Source organism: Cricetulus griseus, chromosome 7 (assembly GCF_003668045.3).
Source record: "Cricetulus griseus strain 17A/GY chromosome 7, alternate assembly CriGri-PICRH-1.0, whole genome shotgun sequence".
NCBI classification, from domain to species: domain Eukaryota; kingdom Metazoa; phylum Chordata; class Mammalia; order Rodentia; family Cricetidae; genus Cricetulus; species Cricetulus griseus.
Window position 1 is genome coordinate 2,518,165 of NC_048600.1, and position 23,188 is coordinate 2,541,352.

The window sequence follows — 23,188 nt, forward strand, 5'->3', positions numbered from 1 at the left end:
AGGACATAGTGGCAATGTGGTCATGTTCTTCTCTAGCATGTCACATGAATGGCCCCTGGATCAGTCCTGGCTAAGAGTCTTTGCTCCCCCCTAAAGCCTGGAGCCTGGCTGATCTTTTCCTGTTCACCTTTTTTATTTGTATACTGGTTTTAAGTGTTTCCACCATGGCCCATGTGGCTCTGCTTACAGTATTCTACCCTGAAGCTCCAACCCTGTTTACATTCCTCCTGTAAACAAGTCCCAAAGTCACTTCTTGATGCCAACTTTCTGTATTTATAACTTACACATTGTTGTGACCAAAGCACACCTACAGAAACAACTCAAGGGAAGTAGTATGTATTGGGCTCACTATTAGGGCAGATTGTGGTATTAGAAGCGTGTGCTGGCGGGTGAGGGAGCAGAGGTCTCAGGTTAATATACCAGCACACACACCCTCAGTCCTGCCTCGAAGCTGCCTCCAGCAAGGCCCCACTACACACAGATTATACTATTTTCTAAAACATTACCATTACCCAGGGACCAAGCGTTCAAATACATAAGCCTGGGGAGGGGGAATTTCACATCCAAACCCAAACAGATACATTCATGACTATACAAGCATCAGCATTATCCACTTCCAGAACTTTTCTTTGTCATTCCAAATAGCAGCTTTGTAGCCACTAGATAATAACCTCCTGGGCTATCCCATCTCCTGGTAAAATGTCTACTCCAAAAGGACTGGGTCTATCTGGCTACATCAATACAATGTTTTTAAGGTCCATCTCTTATGGTATAATGTGTCAGAACTTAATTTTTTATGGATACAGTTCCCTTGTAGGCATATATCATGTACATCCAAGCTCCATTCAGCTGTCACCTTTTAGGCACTATGAATGCTCCTACTGTGGACATTGTATACCTAAGTATCTGAGTCCCTGCTCCAAGAATTGCATAGTAACGATGTTTAACTCTTTCCAAAAGTACTGTTCTCCACAGTGGTTCCAGCAGCGACTCACAGACTTCCAATTTTTCCAGACCACTGCCAACCTTTTAGTTATTTTCCTTTTTTCTTTTTTTCAAGGCAGGGTTTGCCTCAAACTTCTGGGCTGCATCTTATCTCAGAACCCTGAGAGCCTGGATTGGTACATGCCTCCATGCCTAGCTCTTTTTCTTTTTGGATAGCTGTCCTAACAGATGTGAAATGGTACCGTGGTTCACATTTTTTTCCCCACTACTAGAAATACTGTATCTCGGGCTGGAGAGATGGCTCAGAGGTTAAGAGCACCGACTGCTCTTCCAGAGGTCCTGAGTTCAATTCCCAGCAACCACATGGTGGCTCACAACCATCGTTATGAGATCTGGTGCCCTCTTCTGGTGTGCAGATATACATGGAAGCAGAATGTTGTATACATAATAAATAAAATCTTAAAAAAATAGTGTCTTCAAGGAGGTATGCATGCTCTTATACTGGACTCTAGTGAGTTTCTTCATAGATGTCTAAATAAGTATTTCTTGACCATAGAGTAACTTTCATTCTCTGTCCTTTATGATGTCTGAAACCCACATCCTTTATATGGCTTCAGGGACAGCCCTGACTGGGTGGTGAGGAAATGAAGAAAAAGACTAACAGAGAAAAGCTTGGGCTAAGTGGACTGGGCTCTCTGATGGAGAAGTCTCCACACCCTGGAGGCTCAGCATGTTTATTACACAGTTGAACAGAGGCGGGGTCATTACATACAGATGAAGGAGGCATGGATCAGGAGAACAGGTTTAGGACAGTCTCTGTAGAGAAACCTTTTGAGGCCCTAAACCACCTGGGTGGGGGAGAAAGCTATGGTGGATGTTTTCTGTATACACTATCAGCGTCCACACTTGGATCAGAAGGAAGATTTTGCCTCCTCTCTGAGCCTCACACCACGGAAGAAGGAGCTCTGCCTTTTTCTATGGATCATGAAGGTTTAGGGTCCTTGACAAGGCTGTGTCTTGTCACCAGCTGGCTTTCACTCAGAGCTCCCTCCACTCCCCACACCTGCAGATAATTTGCCTCAGTTGAAGGCGTGGGTGCTACTGGCATCTAGTGGGTAGAGGATACTGCAAACATCTTACAGTATATGCAGGACGCACTGCAGCAAGGACCAGAATCCCAATGCTAACACTTCCAAGGTAGAGAAGCCTGAATTACAACTCTTGTAAACTTCATTTATCTTCATGAGGAGCCAGAGCAGCACATTGCGGCTTCTTAATGAGACTGACATACAATAACACTGCAGGAGTTAAGAAGATCATTTTGCAAGAGCCTCCATGTGATATCTAAAGCACACATATTTGAATGTATTACTAAATTCACTGGTAATGCCTTCTACCACCTAAATTACATTTGTGATAAAAATACCACCACTGATAATTAAAAACAAACGCCATGTTCAGGAAGGAAACAAGTCTAGACACCTAGCTGTCTATGAAGCTGAAAATATCTACTGGACGTCAAATTCTGCCAGTCTCCTCTGTGGCCAAGCGTTCTTCTGCGGCACTCTGACACCACCCCCCCTTCCCACTTCCAGTTAATAATTTAAGGAAATAAAGTCTTGTAAAAAGAGAAACTTTAATTATTTAAAGCAAAGGCACAAGTAAACATTTTAGGTTATCATACAGTGTTACAATAAAAATCCCACAGTACAATGAAATCCATTTATAACTGTGCATGTCCAATGCGTCACTGTCATCTCTTCTCTGAAGTGAAGAGGTGTGCAGACCCATGGGTGTGATGTAAAAATTTGGATTTTAAATAGCATCTACCCAAATTTTAACTAATTTCAGAATTAAAAAGAAATTAATTTTAAATTAATTTATAAACTTTTAACTCAATTAATAAACTTTCAGGCTAAAAACTCATTGCTTTAAAAGGAAATTACTGATTCTACAAATATTGGCCACCGATGTCTTGGTACTGTGTGGTAACCACGCTAGCCATGAAAAGCTTACCAAAACATAATTGATATCCTTAATTTTTAAAAACTTGAATATTATAGTGCATTATGAAAATGGTGGACGAGGAACCAAATGACTTCTTATGATGCCAGGGATGACACACTTCAAAAGCAACAGACACTATTTTCAATCAAAGGCACTGGCTGGAAAAGAATGAGCTACATTATGCTCAGGGCTGGGAAAGGCTTCTTTTTCTTCCAACATAAATGGCCAGTTAGCTGGGATATGATGTTTCAATCAATCAGCAAATGCCGAGTAGCTACCAATTGGCCAAACAAAATAAAAACAAACCAAAACAACAACAACAACAAAAATCCAAACAAGAACAAGAGTAGAAGTTGTATAAAACAATCTCTTTGGCCTCATTTCCCATAAAGAAATGTGTGCACTGACTTTGAGATGTCAGACTTAGGTGTGTGGCTCAGTAGCACAGAGTTTGCCCACCGTGTGTAAGGTCCTGGGTTCTAGCCCCAGTACTTGGGGGGGCTGGGGAGGGGGGTCTGTTGAAGTGCTTTCTTGATCCTATTGTCTTGGCTTTCAGCCTAGTCTTTCAGTGAGTCACCTGGAGTGGCAAGGGTACCAGAAAGGTCACTATCCCAGGAGAACAAGGTTTTCCATCATCTGTCATCTTACGCTTACTCCCACAAAACATCCTTCAACTCTTCAATGAAGTAAGATTCTTGAGCAGGACACAGTCCAATGCTTCAAGGTCTTCAAGAATATACTTATATCAATCTTAACAAAACAGAGTCAGATCAGGCACAGTATCCTACTGAACCCTAACACCCAGAAAGATTTACATCTAAGGTGCATGTAAATTAAAAACAATTTTTTTTGAGACAAAATTTTGCTATGTTAACCAGGCTGGTCCTGTTCTCAAATGACCTTCCTGCTCAAGCTTCCAGAGTAACTGGAACTGTAGGTAACCACTGCACCCGGCTTGACTCAAAGACCTTGAATGGATGTTGCCTCTAATTTTCCACTGTACAAATCACAAGAGCATCAATGAACCAGAAGTAGTCCTAGAAAATTCTCTGAGCTTGCTTGGGACTGAACACAGGGTCTAGCCCATTAGGTTTCTTGAAGAGGGGGGGTCTAGGTTAAAAAACAAAAACAAAAACAGGGCTACAAAGTCCTCGTACTTCACTGGGCTACTGGCAGCCTCTTGGACTAACTGTACTGGACCACAATGGAGAACCTTAAAGGGCTAGCAGCGCTGCCATCCACTCTTGCTAACTGAGACTTCACTGCTAAAGCTAAAGAACACCCAACTATCTCTACAGGAGATACAAAGAAAAGTGACTTAAATGGAAATTATTTAAGTAGCATTACCAGAAAACAGGGAGCTGAAAAACTCATTAGCTAGACCTTTAGAAGTCTAGAGAGAGAGAGAGAGAATGAGAGAGAGAGAGAGAGAGAGAGAGAGAGAGAGAGAGAGAGAGAGAGAGAGATTTAGCTCTGCTAAATAACTAGCTTGTAATTTACAGGTAAATTAAATACTAAAATTTAGTGGGTTCTCCAGACACAGAAGGCATGTTTCCAAGCTAGGACACCCTTACTGGGAAAGCCTAGCCCACAATGCATGCAGCATAAGGCGTTACATAGTTTTAGAAAGAAAATTACTTTTGTTTCTTCTACTCCATTTCATAAAATATTTTTCTTCATGTATGCAACATTCTGTGCAAAAATGGACTTCCATACATACTACATTCTCTCTTCCTCTATGGCTTAGGCTACTAACCAAAATGAGGTGGAAAACACCCAATCATCACAGACTGGCTTGGCAGCCTTTCCACGTGCGAGCATTGTTTCTCAACTTACAAATAACAAGCGTTCAGTTTTCTAGAGAAAAAGTCTAAATACAAAGCAACGACTAAAAAGAAAGGGCTCTTATGGCTTTACCTGTCGGTTAGAAACTAGAGATTTTAAATACAATACTCACAGATTTTTTTCCAGATATATCCTAGTGCTACAGCGTATTAAATAGATTAGCATTGAAATAGCGTGTGCTGTCACCTCTTTCATTGTGAAGGAAGCTTATCGGTCACAGGGCTTTACTAGTAGTGTCTGAACAGAGACCGATCGGTCATAAGTCTGCTAGTGTGGAGTGCTGAGTAAAGGTTACTGCAGCAGCTTCAACAGTAAGTAGTGTCTGGTCTGTGTTTAGTTTCCTTTTAACCTGCTATTACAGAAGTCCTATTGGAATGCTGAAAGCAGCCACTGTCAGTGTCTGCTCCTCGAGTAAAAGGGTGTCAATGCTGGGTGACAGATTTATAAATATGTACAGATAACACACCTGCAGTTAACCTGCTACTATTCTGACTAACACATCCAAGTATGATACACATAAAATTTAATAACTGAAACAAAAAAACTTTCTGAACAGACAACAATTACTTTGTTTAGAAATTAAACATGAAAAAAAAGTTGTTTGTGTTCAATCTTCAATGATCTACTAACAGAGCTGAAATTCTAGTGAAGGAAAATTATCCTCAAAACATGAGTAAAATCACCTCTGTGTTTTGGTCAAATGTCTAAAGAGACAGCCACCTTGGAAACACATTGATAAACATAAATGTACAGTTTGTTCAATGAGGATAAAATATTGCACAAGAACGGTTTTGTGTAAAGAAAATCCAATTTCCCATAGTCCTGAATTTTAAAATGGTTCTTATACTTAGACACAGCAATATTTTCTAAATAAGAAAAATTAATATTCTGTAATACTGTTAGAACCCCATTTACCAATTAGCATACTCCGGTCTGCTGTGGCAATGGAATTTCAATGAACATTTGGCAAAGACAGTCATATGAGGCTGTAAAAAACAGACACAGGACAGAGGGATGGCCCCCAGACTCTTTCCATGTGACCGCTACCCTAAGGTCTCCTGGCTGCCACAGTGATGGTCAGACGGTAGTTGAGTAGGACTCTCTTTGTGGGGGCTGTTCCTTTGCATCCTCACGGTCACTCTGTTGAGTTCCTAGTACACCATCTTCTGTTTCGCTCTCACTGCCGTCTGCCAAGGTGGGATGCAGGGACGTAGAGCCAGGTTTTCTGTGCAGAGGAAAAGCAATGCCACCTTCCTGTAAGGAGCTATCTATAAAATCTTCATCTGATGAGTGGAATGAGTCATCATCTCCTATCAAATGGCTGACAATGTGGATTCCATCAAAAGGTGGCTGGCTGGAAAAGTTCCTCTGGCCCTTTAGGCATCTGAGCTGTTGAAAACAAAATCCAGATTATTAGACATACTCAAACCCAGTCAAACACAAGTGTCCCATGAAAAAGAATATAATTTGTATTCAAAGAAGATGATGCCTTTATCTTTTTACTTACAGACATAAGGATTTTGAATCCATTCCAGCGGGACATAACTCATTCTAACTGACTCTGACAGACCTATGTACTAGATTTTTATTATTCTCATTCTACAGATTAAGACATGGAAACTTGAGAAGAACCTGCTGAGGTTTCACAGCTAATAGCAGAGTTTCAATTTCAACTAAAACTTTACTGTACTAAAGATAATATGAACTCTGTGTATAGATCACCTGATTCCCCCACACAGCATCGACAGTCTGGTTGCATTATAAATCACACCATTCTGTCCTTGGTTTACTCTGAGGTGAATCGCAGATGGCCTATCAGCTATATTTCTAGGAGGTATGAACTTAAAGATTTCACTCTTCACTATTACACACTATCTTGAAATCATGTTAACCGTAATTCTGCAAATGATAAAAAGTCTCAGAAATCATTCAATTTTGGGTTTGTGGAATGGTGATGTAGCTCAGTTGGCTGAGTGCTTCGCTAGCACACACAAAACTGTGTTCTAGCTCCACACCACATAAACCAGGCTTGGGGTGCACCTGGTAGTCACAGCACTGGGAGGTGGCGGCAGGGGGACCTGGAGGTTTTAATGTTATTCTCAACTACATAACAAATGCCCACTGTGTGCTTCATCTCTCCTTTCTCTCTGCTGCACCTTAGGAAGCGGGACACACACACACACACACACACACACACACACACACACACACACACACACACACACACACACACACACACACACACACACAGACACACACACACACACACACACACACACAGACACACACACACACACACACACACACACACACACACACACAACACACACACACACACACACACACACACACACACACACACAGACACACACACACACACACACACACACACACACACACACACACACACACACACACACACACACACACACACACAGACACACACACACACACACACACACACACACACACACACACACACACAGACACACACACACACAGACACACACACACACACACACACACACAGACACACACACAGACACACACACACACACACACACACAACACACACACACACACACACAGACACACAGACACACACACACACACACCACCACCACCACCACCCCTACCCCCACCCCCAACAACAACACGGGATGACGACACAGACACTGGTCTCTCAAGGACTTAGTTCTTTTCCCTTTCTTTCTTCTTTAGCAACCCGACATCTGCACTCTCTGTAGAGATTTTCATGGCCAATCTCATAGAAGGAGGTAAAAAGAGAAGGTAAAAAGCTATCTTGAGTTCAGTGTTGGGGAACTGTTAACTTGTCTAACCCTAAACTACATTCCCCAAAAGCGCCTTTCTCTGAGGTCAACTGCTGCTTTGCTTAAATTCCATCAAAGCCCACACTCAACACCACCATGGGCATGAACACCCTTACTATATATTCAGACACCAATCTTGCCCTTGAGAATTTACGCTGGTATACAAAGTTAATTTTTAATATTCTTCCATTTGTCCTGTATACTTTCCTTTGTCCCTATTAAAAAAAAAAAAAGAAAAGAACAGAAAAAATGATTAATTAGCCACCAAATATCTTGAGGATTAAAGGTCATGCTAAGATACACTTCATGTTCCTACCCTCAATACTCCTACCAACATTTATCCTTATTCTTCATGATAAACTCCTAGTCATTATCTTTCAAATCGTCAGATAAAGGCGATGTGAAATAGGCAGGAAATGTTAAAACACTTTCAAAACTAACGTCTCTGAGAAAAAAGCCATCACAGCCATGTCATGCTGCCTCCTGGCTTTCCTGATGAGACTTCCAGGAAGAAGGAGACATGTTAGCAATTCCCTGCTTGCATGTAACAACAGGAACAAGGGTTCGGTGCAGGGATTACCTGGCCCAGTCATTCTCTCAGCTATAAAGAAATGCCCCTGCCCTCCAGCAAGAGAAGAAAACTATACAGAGGGATAAGGAAACTGAAGTAACATGTTGCTCCTTGGCATAACAGAGGGAACTTAAACTAAGCACCGAATCTTCAGCAAAAAGGCACAAAACCCCACAACTTCTCAGGGTGTGCGACCCAGAGCTCCATCACAACCGCCATGCTCTGACGCAACATCCCATCGCCATATTGCAACACCTGATTTATAGCTCTGAGTGTCGAGTTCAGTCAGTTAATCTCTTCCTTTCTCTTCTTCCCCAGATCCTTCTGAGGAAATATTATGGAACACGTGTCTTCCTTCTTCCTGGCTGTTACAGAGGAGGGGCGTGGCAGAAGAACCACAACTTCTCAGTTGTTTGGAAAGCTGTGGTTTTTCTTTGCCCTAACAAAATTTATTATAATTAACATGTTGTGGGCCCCTTTATCAGATGATGTAACTACAGAAAATTAACTATGGGTTGAAGACTCAGTTTCTTAACATCAAAGCTGATGCCTAATGCCTCTTTGAGAACTGCTAACATACCAAAGCAGAGGGATTTTTTGGTTGCAAAAAGAAACAAAGGCGAGAGACAATGCTGTAAGACTGAAGCTGCTCCCTACCTATATATTGCATTAACACTGGGTTAAGATGAGGAAGGCCTACGTGGGGACTGTAAGTGGGCACCTGGACAGGGAATTTCGGGTACTGAGTATGATTTCCAAAGGGCTGCATAGCACAAATTCACTGGAAGGCTTTATCATGCCCAGACAGGTGGCCCTGGTCTTCTGTTGTAAACACAGTATTTGTGTACCAGACTCTTAGGAGCTAACTATATTTAACAGACCATCACTCTTCCCAAGAAAATGATCTTCAGTGTTTGTTAGAAACAGAGACCCCACCCCATCCCACCAGCCCCCATCTAAGGAGCCGAAATTCTGGAATCTGGGTTTTCCTTGTAAATGTCTCAGGAGAGCCTGATCTATTCAGAGTGTGAGAATGGCTGCTGAGTTCTGGAGGTGTGGTTGAGAGACAGGATACTTGTCTACCATACACGAAGCCTTGGGCTTACTTGAGTGGCAGGAGAATGAAGGAAAATGAACAACACTGAGCAGACCCTCTATTCAAACCAAACGGGGCTGAGCCAATGAGAAGCTGAAAGTCAATGTCAGTATTTACATTCTTCCAAACAACAAGAACCTGCCTTGCTTGACTGACACCTCAGTGGACGCCATCTCCAAGTGCACAGGCAGGTTGTTGTGAGTCAATGCATACCTGGAGGTGGGTGGCACCAGGAGTATTCTACTTAAACCAGTTGTTTCCTGTAGCTGTCTCTTGTTGGGACACAGGCAGGGCTTGGGAGTGAATGTCAAAGTGAAGACCCCCAATGTACATCTTAAGTTAAACACTGCTGCTCAGGCCATGTGTTCCCTCTGTGTCTCTGGTCTTACCTGACGGTCTTTTGGGCCAATCAGGGAATAAAAACAATTGATGAAAACTTGCTCAGGTGGTCTTGAACTCATGACCTTCCTGCCTTTGCCAACCAAGTGCTGAGAGTCACAGGCTGAAACATGATATCTGCCTCTATGTGTCTTGAAAAGCACACACAGTTTAAGCAAACTATTTAGAGGCTCACTGTCTATTAATTCTTGGAAAAATACAACACACATATACCAAGCAACAAAAATACCTTAATAGTGAAATTCCCAGGTGAAACAAGACATAAGTTTTACAGTCCCTCATCTGCTTTACAGTACTTTTGAAATTCACTAAGAAGTAGGGGAGGGAGAGGGAGTGGAGAGAGCATGAGGGAATGCAAACAGAGGCACCATGACTCAAATTCTAAGAAAAGGAACCCTTCCTGAAGAGTCAAGACCCCAGATTATCCTACAAAGGTGGTCATGGTGAATGTGCCTGACTCAACTACTGGTTCTGTCACTTCTCAGTCTTTTTGTTTTTAATTGAAAGAAAATTTTTTTCATACAATATTTTCTTTACTTGTGTTATGTTTTTGAGGTAGGGTTTCTTGTGTAACAGTCCTGGCTGTTAGTATTCAGGCATCTGTACTGTCTGTCCTTGGGGTTCTGACAGAATACACCCTCAGCTGCAGCCACTAAGAACACCACCTATGCAATTCACTATGTTCCCTTTTAAAAGGGCCCTGTCCACCTCCTCCCTCCCTCCCTCCCTCCCTCCCTCCCTCCCTCCCTCCCTCCCTCCCTCCCTCACTCTCCTCCTTCTCTCCTGCTGCTCCTGTCCCTGGAAGCCATCCCCCCCTTCCTTTCCCCTTTGTATGGTCTCTTTCCCTAATGAAAAAACCCTCTGCTTGAACCCTGTCGCATGGCATCTTTCTCTCTTAAATCACAAAACTGGCTGTCAGGGAACTCGCTCCATAGACCAGGCTGGCCTTCAACTCATAGAGGTCCACCTGCCTCTCCCTAAGATGTGCATCACCACCGCCTGGCTCTCATACAATATTTTCTGATCATGGTTTCCCCTCCCCCAACTTCTCCCAGATGCTCTCCACCCACCCAGTTCTACTCCTTCTTTAAAGAAACAAGTTAAAAAAAAAAAAAAAGCAAGCAAACCAGATTTAAAAAAATAGAAAGCTTAAGAAACACACACATACACAAACCTATAAAAACGCAAAATCAGAAACCATAACAAACAAACAATGGACCACTAGACAAAAAAAAAAAAAAAAAAAAAAGCCCAGACAAAGCAAATGTGACAAAGTCTACACAACACCACTGAGTTCATTTTGTGTTGGCCACCTACTGCTGGGCATGTACACTTTAGTGTGGTTAATACATGCAGTGAGAATCCTTTGGAGGAAGGATTATCCTTTGCAAGCTGATGCCAACTGCAGGCTGCTTCTTAGTTGGGGTGGGAGCTTATGTCCACGTCTCCCTCAATGAGATCCTGTCTGGCTTGAACCTGTGCTTATTCCTCAGTCTTAAAACTGGAACAGCCAAATATTCCTAGAGATGTAAAGTTGGCATCTAGAGAAGGAGAACGAAAGCAACAGAGGCCAGACACTGTGGAAAAGAAAGCTGCACACCTACAGATGTGCACACTCCCTTGTGAGGATATGACCTACTTAAAAGAAAGCTGGGTAACTGCCAAAATGGTCTGCATTATGACTTTAGTTTTATTATAAATTTACTATATAAATAACATATCAACAAAACACAAGTTAGAAAAGAAAGCAATTCCGAGGTCCATATTTTGAGATAAATATTAACATTTTATCATATCTTTTGAGCTGTCTAACCTTACTTTTCAGGAAGACTCATCTCCTAGTCTCGTCATCTCTTGGTGGCTGAGTGGTACCTCACTCGGGAAAGCATTAAGGTCTGATTAAGCAATTCTCCTACTGGAAAATTTGAGCCCCGCCCTCTAAGGAGTCACAAGTTCTTGTGAGCACACAGCTCTTGGAGCTGCCAGGTTACTTCTTCAGGACAAATATTGAGATGCACAAAATCATCACAAAGGTTCCATCACTCTGAAGAACTCTGACTTTCATGTTTAAGCTATAGGCTGGGAAGGTGGTAAGGGTTCATACCCTCAGCACCACCCGGAAATTTTGCTTCTGGTTTGCCTTAATGTTTGCCAGGCTGGCAGTCCAAGTGGATTTACAGTCTTCACCTGACTGCAGCCGAGGAGGATCTTAACTGTTTGCCTTCCTCCCTCCTTCCTCAGCTGTTGAGACTCAGAAGTGCAGGACAACACTAGGCACAGCTCACACCTTTAACAAGAACACAGCGCCCAGGGCCTAAGGAGATGGTTCAGTAGGTAAAATGTGTGTTGCCCAAGAGTGGGGCTCTGAGTTTACATCCCTAGTACCCGTGGAAAAGCTGGATGTGGTGGAGTGCATCGACAGCCCAAAAAAAGGGGGACAGGAAGAGACAGGAGGGTTCTTGGGCTCCAGGTTCCATTAGAGAGCCTGTCTCAAGAAATAAAGTCGGGAGCCTGAAGAGATGGCTCAGTGGGTAAGAACACTTTTGATGCTCTTGTAGAGAACCTGGATTGGCTCCCAGCACCCACATGGTGGCTTACAACAATTTGTAACTTCAGTTTCAGGGAACCTAACACCCTCTTCTGGCCTCCATGGGCATGAGGCATGTATATATATGCAGGCAAAACATACATGTAAAATAAAAATATAAAAACCCCTAAATACTAAATATGCTTCAAAGCTGACTTGCATCTTGATTTTTTGGGGGGGGGGTGTTTAAGATGCAACTTGATTTTTGACAGTGCTAAAACAGACTACCCAGGGAAGCTACTGCTCACACGCAACCCACCCAATGAAACAACAAAGCCCATTTACTAGCCAAGGGCAGTGGCACAGGCCTGTAAATCCCAGCCTGAGCAATAGAGTGAGACCCTGTCTCAAACAAAAAATAAAAAGCTCCATTTATTCATTTAGCTACTGGGAACTGAGCCTAGGACCTTGTGCATGGTTGAGAACATATTTATAGGTAGGTCTGATGTTGGAGTAATTGCTGTTAAACATTTATTTTATCTCTATCTTTACTCTGTTTTGAGTAATTCAACACTTTGATTCAGTAGAGACAGTGCACAATGTTCATTAGTTACACTAACAAGCTGGAAGGACTCTGACCTGGCCCTGACTGTATCCACTCATTCATCCTTTCACATGTTAGATGGAAATACCAGTGAGCACTGCCGGGGACCAAAGGCACTGGTTCTTACCTGGTGTGGACAGCTTCACCGTGTTATGCATTAAGAAAAAGAGTAAAAGAAAGTAAGACCATGTAGGATGTATGTAAATAGCACTAAGACAATGGATATACTTACCACTTTAAAACTCAGCAGAACTTTAGCCTTGCATTAACAATAAAGAGATCAGAATTTGGGATTTCTCTATAAGCATGGAACCCACTTGGCAATTTGGCAAAGGGGAGTGGCAAGACAAATAACCAGCAAATATGGCACAAAACCCTTATAGTTAATAAGAAAACAGGAAACTGTTATGTTCGCAGTCTGATGAATGCAAGCTAGGACAGGAAATAGCGAGCTTCTAACTGCAGGATAGTAAAAATTCAAACGCAAAAACTATTGCAATCACCAAAGCTGTTTCACATTAAAATCACCAAGCAGCTCCAGAGATGGACAGTCTAAAGTTCCATGGGACTGTATAATCATGAGGTATGTGTAAGTGTGTGGAAACTCGCCACCAGTTTACTCTAGAAACCAAACCACTCTGTTAGGATAAATTTCTTTTGTGAAACAATTAAGTGTCCTTATTTCAGAGTCTTGAAGCCTCTCAATATAGACCATGACTAAACAGCAGAGAAATCTATGCTGAGAAAATTTGGTCACCTGGGCAAGTGCCCACAGGGTCAAAGGAGATAACATGTTCTTATGTGTTTGCTTTCTTCTAGGTACCATCATAGGGTATCATTAACTTGTCAAATGTTAGGGCTCACTTTTACACTTGATTTTAAAGAGACATTAGTGATATTTTTCCAATGTTGACATGTGAACAAAGGAATTCATACAATTAGTAAGGTTTTAATAAAACATATTTACATGGTACTTTATAGATAATGATGTACATTACTTCAAGTTAAAATATCTCTTCTCCTGTGTGTGAACAGAGATTGCAGGGTGCAGACAATCACCACGTTCTGAGATTCAAAAAAGAGGAAAGAGCATTGGGTATTTTGAAAGACAATCAATCCACAACAAAGTGGAAAAAGCTATCCACACACCAAAAAAAACCCCTAACCAAATGAACTTTGATCACTACTAGACAAGGTCTGAACTATTGAAGTGAGTCATGTGACAGCGAGACCAGTTGCAGTAAGTTTCCAAGACTGAGTCACATCAGATTGTAAGCTCCGTCTGTGCATGTGTGTTTGTATGTCAATGTCTGTAGAGCACTGGTCTTTTAAAGCTGAAATACACTGCTATGATGATACACAACACCAAGAATTGACTATACATTACGACCCATATAAGAAAGTAGAGATGAAGCACAACAGTCACACAGATTGCTTAATTATAAACATTTTACTCCCTCCCCCTAAATTTGGATTTTTGTTTGTTTGTTTTTTGAGACAGGGCTTCTGTGTGTAACAGCTCTGGCAGTCCTGAGCTCACGATGTAGATTAGATTGGCCTTGAATTTAGAAACTGGCCTGCCTCTGCCTTCTGAGTGCTAGGATTAAAGGCGTGCACCACCACCTGACCAGAATTCGTTATAGAATATTTTTAATAGTTTTTTTCCAGATTTCAGAAATGACATGCTACATTTTCTTCAGCATTGCCAAGCTGAGGATGGTGTTAACTCCTGATCTTCCCACCTCTACCCTCCAAGCACAGGAATTACAAGTCTATGTCTCACCAGGTTCTATTTTTTTCTTAATTATCAGCTTCTTTAAAAAACTGTATGATAGCCAGGTGTGGGTGGCACATGCCTTTAGTCCCCGCACTAGCGAGGCAGAGGCAGGCAGATCTCTGTGAGTTTGAGGCCAGTCTGATCTCTACAAAGCAAGTTCCAGGACAGCCTCCAAAGCTACAGAGAAACCCTGTCTCGGGAAAAAAAAAAGAAAAAAAAGTATTATAAACATGACAAAGATTAAAACTAGCAACAAGCACCCGAATCAAAAGATTTCCAGAGAACTCAAACAGGAAATCAATAAAAGTGATCATCTGGAGGTCATGACTTCTTAATCATTGTAAGCCAAAATCTTAACATGTAGTACTTAAGTAATCTAAGTTAAAGCACTAAGACACTTCACGGAAACACTAAGTAATGTAAATCTTAAAAAAGAATTGGTATTAAGGAAGTCATTAAAAACATGGAACATATAAGAAATTGAAGATTCTATGTAAAACTGTGTGAAATGAAATGATTTATTCACATTGAGAAGCAGCAAAGAGCTGCACCAGTATGTGAAAAAGGCAGAAAGTTTGGAATTGGAGAAACGGATCGTGTCCACTTGTTTGCAGAGAGGGAGGGAGGGTAGTCATTTACAGAGACTCTGTCTGTCACACACAGAAGCTGCATGCAGTCCTGTGGGCAGGCAAAGTGGGACTACTTCTGAGCGTCTTCTTCCTGGCAGCTGATGGATCTTGATAAAATTGAAACCATTAGCAATATTCAGACAGCAGTCTAATTCGTGGTGGTAATGAGGCTAGGAATATATGAGGTTCTATGTAAATTTATGACCAGTCACAGGAAATAAATCACTTCACACTTGTTTCACTCTGAACTTTTAAGGCTAGATCAAAGTACCATGAACATTTCATTTGATTTAACCTTTAGCTGAAGCACTAAAAAAACACTCAAACTGTTAGCAGTTTGCCCTCTTGAAGCTTTTCTATCTGGACTGAATTGTGTTAACAGAAATTGCTAAAGCTATATAATGGGTTTTTAACAGCCCATTAAATCAAGCCAATGGACTCTGACACACAGTGCACTAATGCCTAAGAGCTGAGCAAACAAGGCTCCTGCAGTCAGAGGCTTTGTGCCCGGAGGAAGCGCCTGCACATTTGATGTCACACCAGTGTACAACAAATCCACAGGAGAAGCCATGCACTGCCCAGAAGGGAGAAGCAAGATGATGATGCCTGAGCTGGGTCGTTAAGGATGAGCAGGTGTTAATGGGAGATCCAGGTATAGGTGACATGGTGAGAGGTCCAGAGGCCTTAGCATGTATTATGTGTTGAGAAACTACAAGGAGTTTAGTGGAGCTGGATCTAGGTCTTGAGAGATTTAAAAAAAGCGAAGTAGGGACTAAACTAGGAAGAATTTCAATTTATGCCGACAAACGACTTGATGAAAGCTCTGAGGAACCATGGAAGCAGGGGTCATGTCATTGGATCAACATAATCATGTGTAACCCTGCTTGTGACAATGTAATGTATACTTCTTTTGTGGTCTACTAGCTTGAGAGGGACATATTGGCTGCAGGTGGCCAGTCAGTGAACCTGGCCACACCCCTTTGGGTGTGGCTTCTGGCAGACAGAAGTGGGTGGGTCTCGCTTGTGTGGATTCTTTCTGGTGGGTCAGCAGATCTAACTGGAAGGACAGGGAAACGCTCCCTCAGTTCTTTGTATTTTTCGGTGTAACTGTTCCCCAATCTTGGATTAAGTGATATCATTACATCCTCACCTTCAATTGGCCTTTACAGTGTCCTTTTAATTGTTTGAAGTACCTTTCTGGTATGAATTTAATTCCATCACTAATTCCTACAAGGTATTGAGGAAAAAAAAAAATTGCCTATACTTACACAGCTAGGGTGTCAACTACATACCTGACAATGTTGCAGGTCCCGAACTGTCTATTTAGGCAAGCATAAACAGCCTAAATAACTACAAATAAAATGGGGTATGGGATGGTAAACAAAGTTAACAGAAAATCAAAACCCAAGTCTGAGGATGACACATTTCAATTGCTAAGTGCCAGTCTCCTTTAGGAAGTCCATTACACTCAAGACGCATGATACGGTTATGAATCCCTTCTCAAAAGACAAACAGGTCTCTATATTTACAAAATATCTTTAAACACTGTAATAGGCCCAATTCATGGGCTTCAGGGAATTTCCAAAAGACAAAGAACATCAACTTTTAAATATGGCTATTGAGTCAGTCATATATGGTGACAGACACAGGCTATAATCCAAGAACTTGCAAGGGAGGATTGTGAGTTAGAGGCCAGCCTTGGTTACACAGTGAGACTTTGTCTCAAAATGAAGGAAAAAGGTGGACAGGTTACTGTGATAGAGAGACCAGCCCACATATTTGGACAGGTTTTACTATATCCATAGAGCTGTCTAGCTATCACCACAACCAACCTCAGGACATTCTCATTACACAAACAAACAAACCATCACACCCTCTCAAGTACCATGCCCTTGTCTTCCTTCCGCCTTCTCTTCAACCTCAGGTAACCACTGATCTACGGCTGTCTCTACAGATTTTCCTCTCCTGTGCTTATGTAAGTGGTGTCTGTCACTCAATGTGCGGCCTTCTGTGACTGACTTTTTTACACTTTTTGTCTGTGTTACAGTGAATCAGATTCACTGTACATCAGAATCACATTCTTTAGTTGCCTAGCCCCTTTCGGTTATATGGATATGCCATATCTGTCAGATGTCTGATGGTTCTCTTTACTGACTGCTACAAACAATGCTATAAATATTCATGCACATGTTTCAGTGTGGACATTTCATTTTTCTTGAGTATAAAGGCAGAAGTGAAACTGGTAGGCAGGGGATAAGTATGTTTAGCCTTTTAAGAAAATAAACATGATCCTCCAAAGTGTACCATTTTCTCTTTCCAATTGCTGTGTAGAGAGTTCAGATTTATCCATTTCCTTGTCAATGTTTAGGATCTACTTATATGTTCCTGTTTAGTAATTAATAGAAACTTACTGTAGTTCTGATTTGCATTTCCTTGATGGTTAATAATGCTGAATATATTTTTCTAGTGGTTACTGGCCATTTGTGGATATTTTAGAAAATAATCTACTGAGATTCTTTACTTGTTTAATAAGTGAGGTATTAATCTTTTAATACTGAAACTGAAAGTTTTTTGTATATTTTGTCAGACAAATGTTTACACATCTATCTATCATCTTCGTGGGGGTGTATACAGGTGTGCACAAGCATTGGAAGTGTCACATTGGAGACTAAGGCTTTACAGCAAGCTCCATTTCTTTTCCCATCAAACATCATGCTTCAATCTAGAAAGTCAGGCACCGGTCATATTATGCAGAAGAAAGCCTGAAAATCACTCTAGACACAGACTAAATTGCTTTACTTTAACAAATATGCTTAAAAAATACATTTATAAACCAGAATTAACATATCTGACAACAGTAGTATACTTAAACCTCTGAAAACTCAACTTTGAAAAAAAAAAAAACAAAGAAAATAAAAAACAAACAACCCCCTCCCCACAAAAAAAACAACAACAACAACAACAAAAAAAAAAAAACCAAAAATGGGAAAATGGCCAACTGGACTTCTCAAGGATGTTTTCACTTCTTTAAGCCATGCAAGGAATGCTCATGAGAACCACCGTGAATCTCAAAACCTGAGACATCAAGGGAGAATTCTGAGACAGAGGACAGTCTGGGCTACACGTGAGACTGTAGTCTTCATAGTTAGCAGATAGCCTTACCACAAAGACAGATCAAGTGTTAGCAAGAAATCAGAAGCCTCACAGACACCTGGAGGGAAGGCAACTGTTACAGCCACTTTGGAAAACAGTATGGCATTGCTTCAACTAATCATGCGGAGTTGACTTTCGAAGCAACAAATCTACTACCACAAATGTAAAGGTCCAATCAGAAGTTTGTATGTGAATATTTATAGTAACATTATTCATGAAAGTCAAAAGGGGAATAAGCCAATGTTTATCATCTAGTCAGTGGATAAAATGCATTATTCATACTTTTGAATATTAGGAAATATAAAAGAATGAAACAGAAACACCTAGGTTGCTGGAGAGATGGCTTAGCAGTTATGGCTGTTCTTCCAGAGAACCATGGCAACTCACAACTGTCTATAACTCCAGTTCCTGGGGATCTGATACCTTCACACCAATGCACATAAAATAAAGTTAAATAAATTATAAAAAAAGAGATACCTAGTATGATGTGGATAACTCTTGAAAACATTATGCTAAGTGGAAAAAGCCTGTTACATAAGACCAAATATTACATGTTTCTATTACATGTCCAGCATCAAGGAACCTCTATAAAGACAGAAAGGGGATCAGCCTAAGGGCAGGGGAAAGAGTTTGAGGTAATGAGGAGTGACTGCTAATGATTACAGAGTTTCTTTCTAGAGTGCCCACAGAGTTCTACGACTGACTGTGATGACTCTGGTAACATACCAAAAGTCCACGGAAGGATAAACCAACCATACATGGGTAAACTAGAGCACACACGACTATCTTGATAAATTACTTATTTATATAAAACCAGGCAATCATTTTTAATGTGTGATTCAAACAGAGATACTGAACAGGTTGAAAGTAAGTAACTGTCCACTTGGAAAGAGATTTCTAACTGATAAAAAAAAAAAATCACCAACAATGGAAACCTTCTACACACAGTTCTTCCCTCAACAAAAAATAAATGATGGCTGCCTCCTTCAGCTATCACGTTTAACAGAGAGGAGATGCTTAAGTGCTTAGTGCTTTAGACTAAGGTACTGAGTATGAAGAAGGAACTCAGGAATAACTCGTAGTGCTCATTTCTTCAGGACTCCTGACAATGTCATTTTTAAATGTATACCGCCCCTCCCCCTTGCCAGGGAGCACAGAACACCCTCCTTCAGAGGTTCAGCCTCAGACCCCTCTTAGTTCTGAGACCTGCAGGCTGCTTGGTGAAGATTGGGTACTTGTAACCACATGACCTCATGAACACTATCTTATCACATCACAGGTTCCTCACACTGACCACAACTTAAATCAGACAGGCAGCAGAGCAGCAGAAAGTCTGTGATATGTACACAGGCAGACATTTCCAGCTGTTCTGTTTGTGGGGAGAGAAAATCTGATTATCTCAGGTCCAACTGCATCTGTGAGATACTGTTCACAAAAAGCACATGATTTACTGCTCTGAAGGCCTCTAAGCCATAGTTTGAAAACGTTGTGCTTTAGTAAATCTGGAGCCCGCAGTTCAGCTTCTACCAAAGGGTCTCTTACTGATACTTAGCAAATGTTACTAATTACCAAAGGGCCACTAACTGATATTTAATGTTACTAATTTGGAAAAAAAAAAAGCCAGCAATGTGTTACTTCTTTTTTAAAAGTGCATATAAGGCGCATGCCTTTAATCCCAGCACTCTGGGAGGCAGAGGCAGGCAGATCTCTCTGAGTTCAAGGCCAGCCTGGTCTCCAGAGCGAGTGCCAGGATAGGCTCCAAAGCTACACAGAGAAACCCTGTCTCCCAACCCCCCCCCCCAAAAAATTAAGTTACTTGCTGAGGATGGAGGTGCATGCCTTTAATTCCAGTACTAGAGGGACAAAGGCAGCAGATCTCCATAAATTCAAGATCTAAAAGAAAATAAAATTTAAAAAATGACTAACCATATTCCAAAATCAAAGTTCAAGAAACCAGCCCTCTTAATCTAAGAATATGCATCATGAAAAATAAGTGTCAAAATAAAAATATATAAACATTGAAAAAATTTATGGGGGCTGGAAAGATGGCTCAATGGTTAAGAGCACACTAGCTGCTCTTCCAGAGGACCTGGATTCAATCCCCAGTACCCAACATGGCAGCTCACAACTGTTTGTAACTCCAGTTCCAGGGGATCCAACATAGAGAAGTATATGCAGGCAAAACACCAATGCACATAAGATAAAAATAAATGTTGAAAACTTTTTTTAAAACATAAAGCCAAGTGTCAAGAATTAAGATTGTTTAGTAGGTAATAGCAACAGAACAACTCAAATTTAAGATTCAAACTGGCCCTGAGACTCTGAAACTCACTCTATGGACCAAGGTCTCAAAAGGAATGGAATTTGAAATTCTCTCCAAGCATAACCAAGGAAGTAGCTGCATCTTTGGATCTCCTCTTGTTTACAGAAGCCTTGCTTGGGCTGGGGATGTAGCTCAGGGGTGGACAGGGCCTAGAACATGCAAGGCCCTGGCTGCCAACTCTAGCTCAAGGGGTCGGAGGTGAAAGAAAGAGAGAGAGATGTCTGCCTTTACCCAACTGCTCTCTGTGAAGGCTCTTTTCAGTTAAATGTCAAGTTCCTCTCCTGGCTTCAGGGGCCCTCTTGCTTTATCCCCCACTTTTGTACTCTTTCTACTCCTTCCTGGTTTCTTTTGTGATCTTTTGCCTTAAAATATTTTCATATACATGCCTCTATATTTGAAATATTCTCTGCTCACCTTTCCTCGGCTATTTTCTATTTGTTAATATACAGCATAGGCAGCCCTAGATTGGAGGCGTAGGGTGTGTGTGTGTGTGTGTATGTGTGTGTGTGTGAGAGAGAGACAGACAGACAGACAGACAGACAGAGAGACAGAGAGACAGAGATAGAGAGCACATACCCTGTGTGCAAAGAGGCCAGTGTATGTGTATGTGTGTGTGAGAGACAGAGAGAACACACGCCATGTGGGCAGAGAGGTCAGAAGAAGATGTCTGCCATCTTGCTTTATCATTTCATACATTACTCCTTTGAGAAAGGATTTCTTACTAAACCTGGAGATTAGCTATAGGCTAACAATATACCTGTCTCAACCCCCCTCAAAATACACAACCACACCTGTATTTTGACAATGGGTGTTGGGATCCAAACACAGGCCATCCAGCTTTTGAAACAAGTGCCCCTCTACTGCAAGTCCCCTCTCTGGCCCACATGATCCTGTGACATGATCCAGGTCATGCTCCCATGCGACTTTGCAACACTGCCACACGACCTTCCTTCTCTACCAGCTCCAAGTGCCTGTACCATGATGTAAAGAACATTACAAACCCATTTAGTACAACCATAAACTGAGGCACTATCTAAGTCATGCTTGAGAACTAAAGATGTTCAAACATTCACTTTGGTGGATGGACATATGAAATGCTCTGGCCTTCTAAGTCACAGGGTCAGTGTCAAATATATGCCTAGAACCCAGATGATTTCCAATCATCTCTAGCATGATGGAGAACAAAGTCATGCAAAATCTGCAACCAAAACAAAACTTAAACACCCCCAAGAACAAAATATGTATGTAATATATATTGAGCACAAATCCTAACTGCTGTTAAGAACCAAATAAACTGCATGGGAACCAAGCAACTTCATTCTCTCTGCTCTACGGATATGCCTGAAGTACTGGCATAATAGTGAAAGGAAAAAGCAGAAGTTAGACAAAGAGTACGAATAGTCAGCTTTTAAATGTAAGACATTATTAAAATATGAGTATTAAGTACAGAACTGGAGCACCTGAAGAAGGCATGAAGCATCTACACTGTGGGTTATTTTTAGTATTCCTTACTAATCTGAGTGAAGTCCTAAGTGCATCCTGTGAGTGTCACTCTATGCTGGCACTATAATGGTGGCGAGTGTACACGCTGTACATGCAAGTATCAGTCTATGCTGGTGCTATAATCATGAGTGAACATGTAGCCAAGATGCTTTCAGATGTCTGTGTTTCACTGTATCACAGGGAATAGCTGAGAACAGGCAACTGCATGGTCTCCTCAGGGATGCTGAAGGCCTCGCCCATCCTCTGCTAAGAACTGTTATAAAACTATGAAGACTATAGCATCACAGAGTTCACAGCAAGATATATTTTCTTATAAAAATACTGACTGCTGTTTGCTTTTGCTTTTTATAACCCAGGTGGGGTTTTGTGTTTTGTTTTTGAGATAGATTTCACTCTGTAGCCCATGCTGGCCTGGTACTTTTGGCAATCCTGCTTCAATCTCACATGCTAGAATAGACTCACAGATGTGAGCCACTACACCCAACCTTTTAAGTAATATGCCCTAGTTTCATTTTCCCCCTTTTCTTTTCTGTTCTTTTTTTTTTTTTTTTTTTTTTGGAACTAGACTTTTACTCTGTAATCCTGCTGCCTCAGCCTCCTAAGCACTGGGGTTATAAGTCATCATGCCTGTCCTACGTTTGTTTTTTTGGTTTTTGTTTTAAAGATTTTATTTATTTATTATGTATACAACATTCTGCTTCCATGTATATCTGCACACCAGAAGAGGGCACCGGATCTCATAACGGATGGTTGTGAGCCACCATGTGGTTGCTGGGAATTGAACTCAGGACCTCTGGAAGAGCAGTCGGTGCTCTTAACCTCTGAGCCGTCTCTCCAGCCCCGTGTCCTACGTTTCTTAACCCTTACACTGCCACTCCAACTGTCACAGATAATTTTAGGGCCATCTCTTAAGCCATTTATTGACAAGCACTAATAAGCACTGCTTTGGTACTACACACTGCAGTATATGCTCATGTA

At 41.4% G+C, this 23,188-nt stretch overlaps 1 protein-coding gene across 6 annotated transcripts in view; it reads right to left on the reverse strand.

The window, feature by feature from the left end:
• Nucleotides 1–2,562: 2,562 nt before the first annotated feature.
• The window catches only part of Evi5 (ecotropic viral integration site 5), a 130,929-nt gene continuing 110,303 nt past the window's right edge, over nucleotides 2,563–23,188 (reverse strand). For 3 of the 6 annotated variants that reach the window (XM_035447450.1, XM_027425922.2, XM_027425919.2), the window contains one exon: nucleotides 2,563–6,186. In XM_035447450.1, coding sequence (XP_035303341.1) covers nucleotides 5,875–6,186 — 312 coding nt within the window. In that variant the 3' untranslated portion in view covers nucleotides 2,563–5,874. The remainder of the gene's footprint in view (nucleotides 6,187–23,188) is intronic. The other 3 variants (XM_035447449.1, XM_027425920.2, XM_027425921.2) reach the window with 1 other exon arrangement.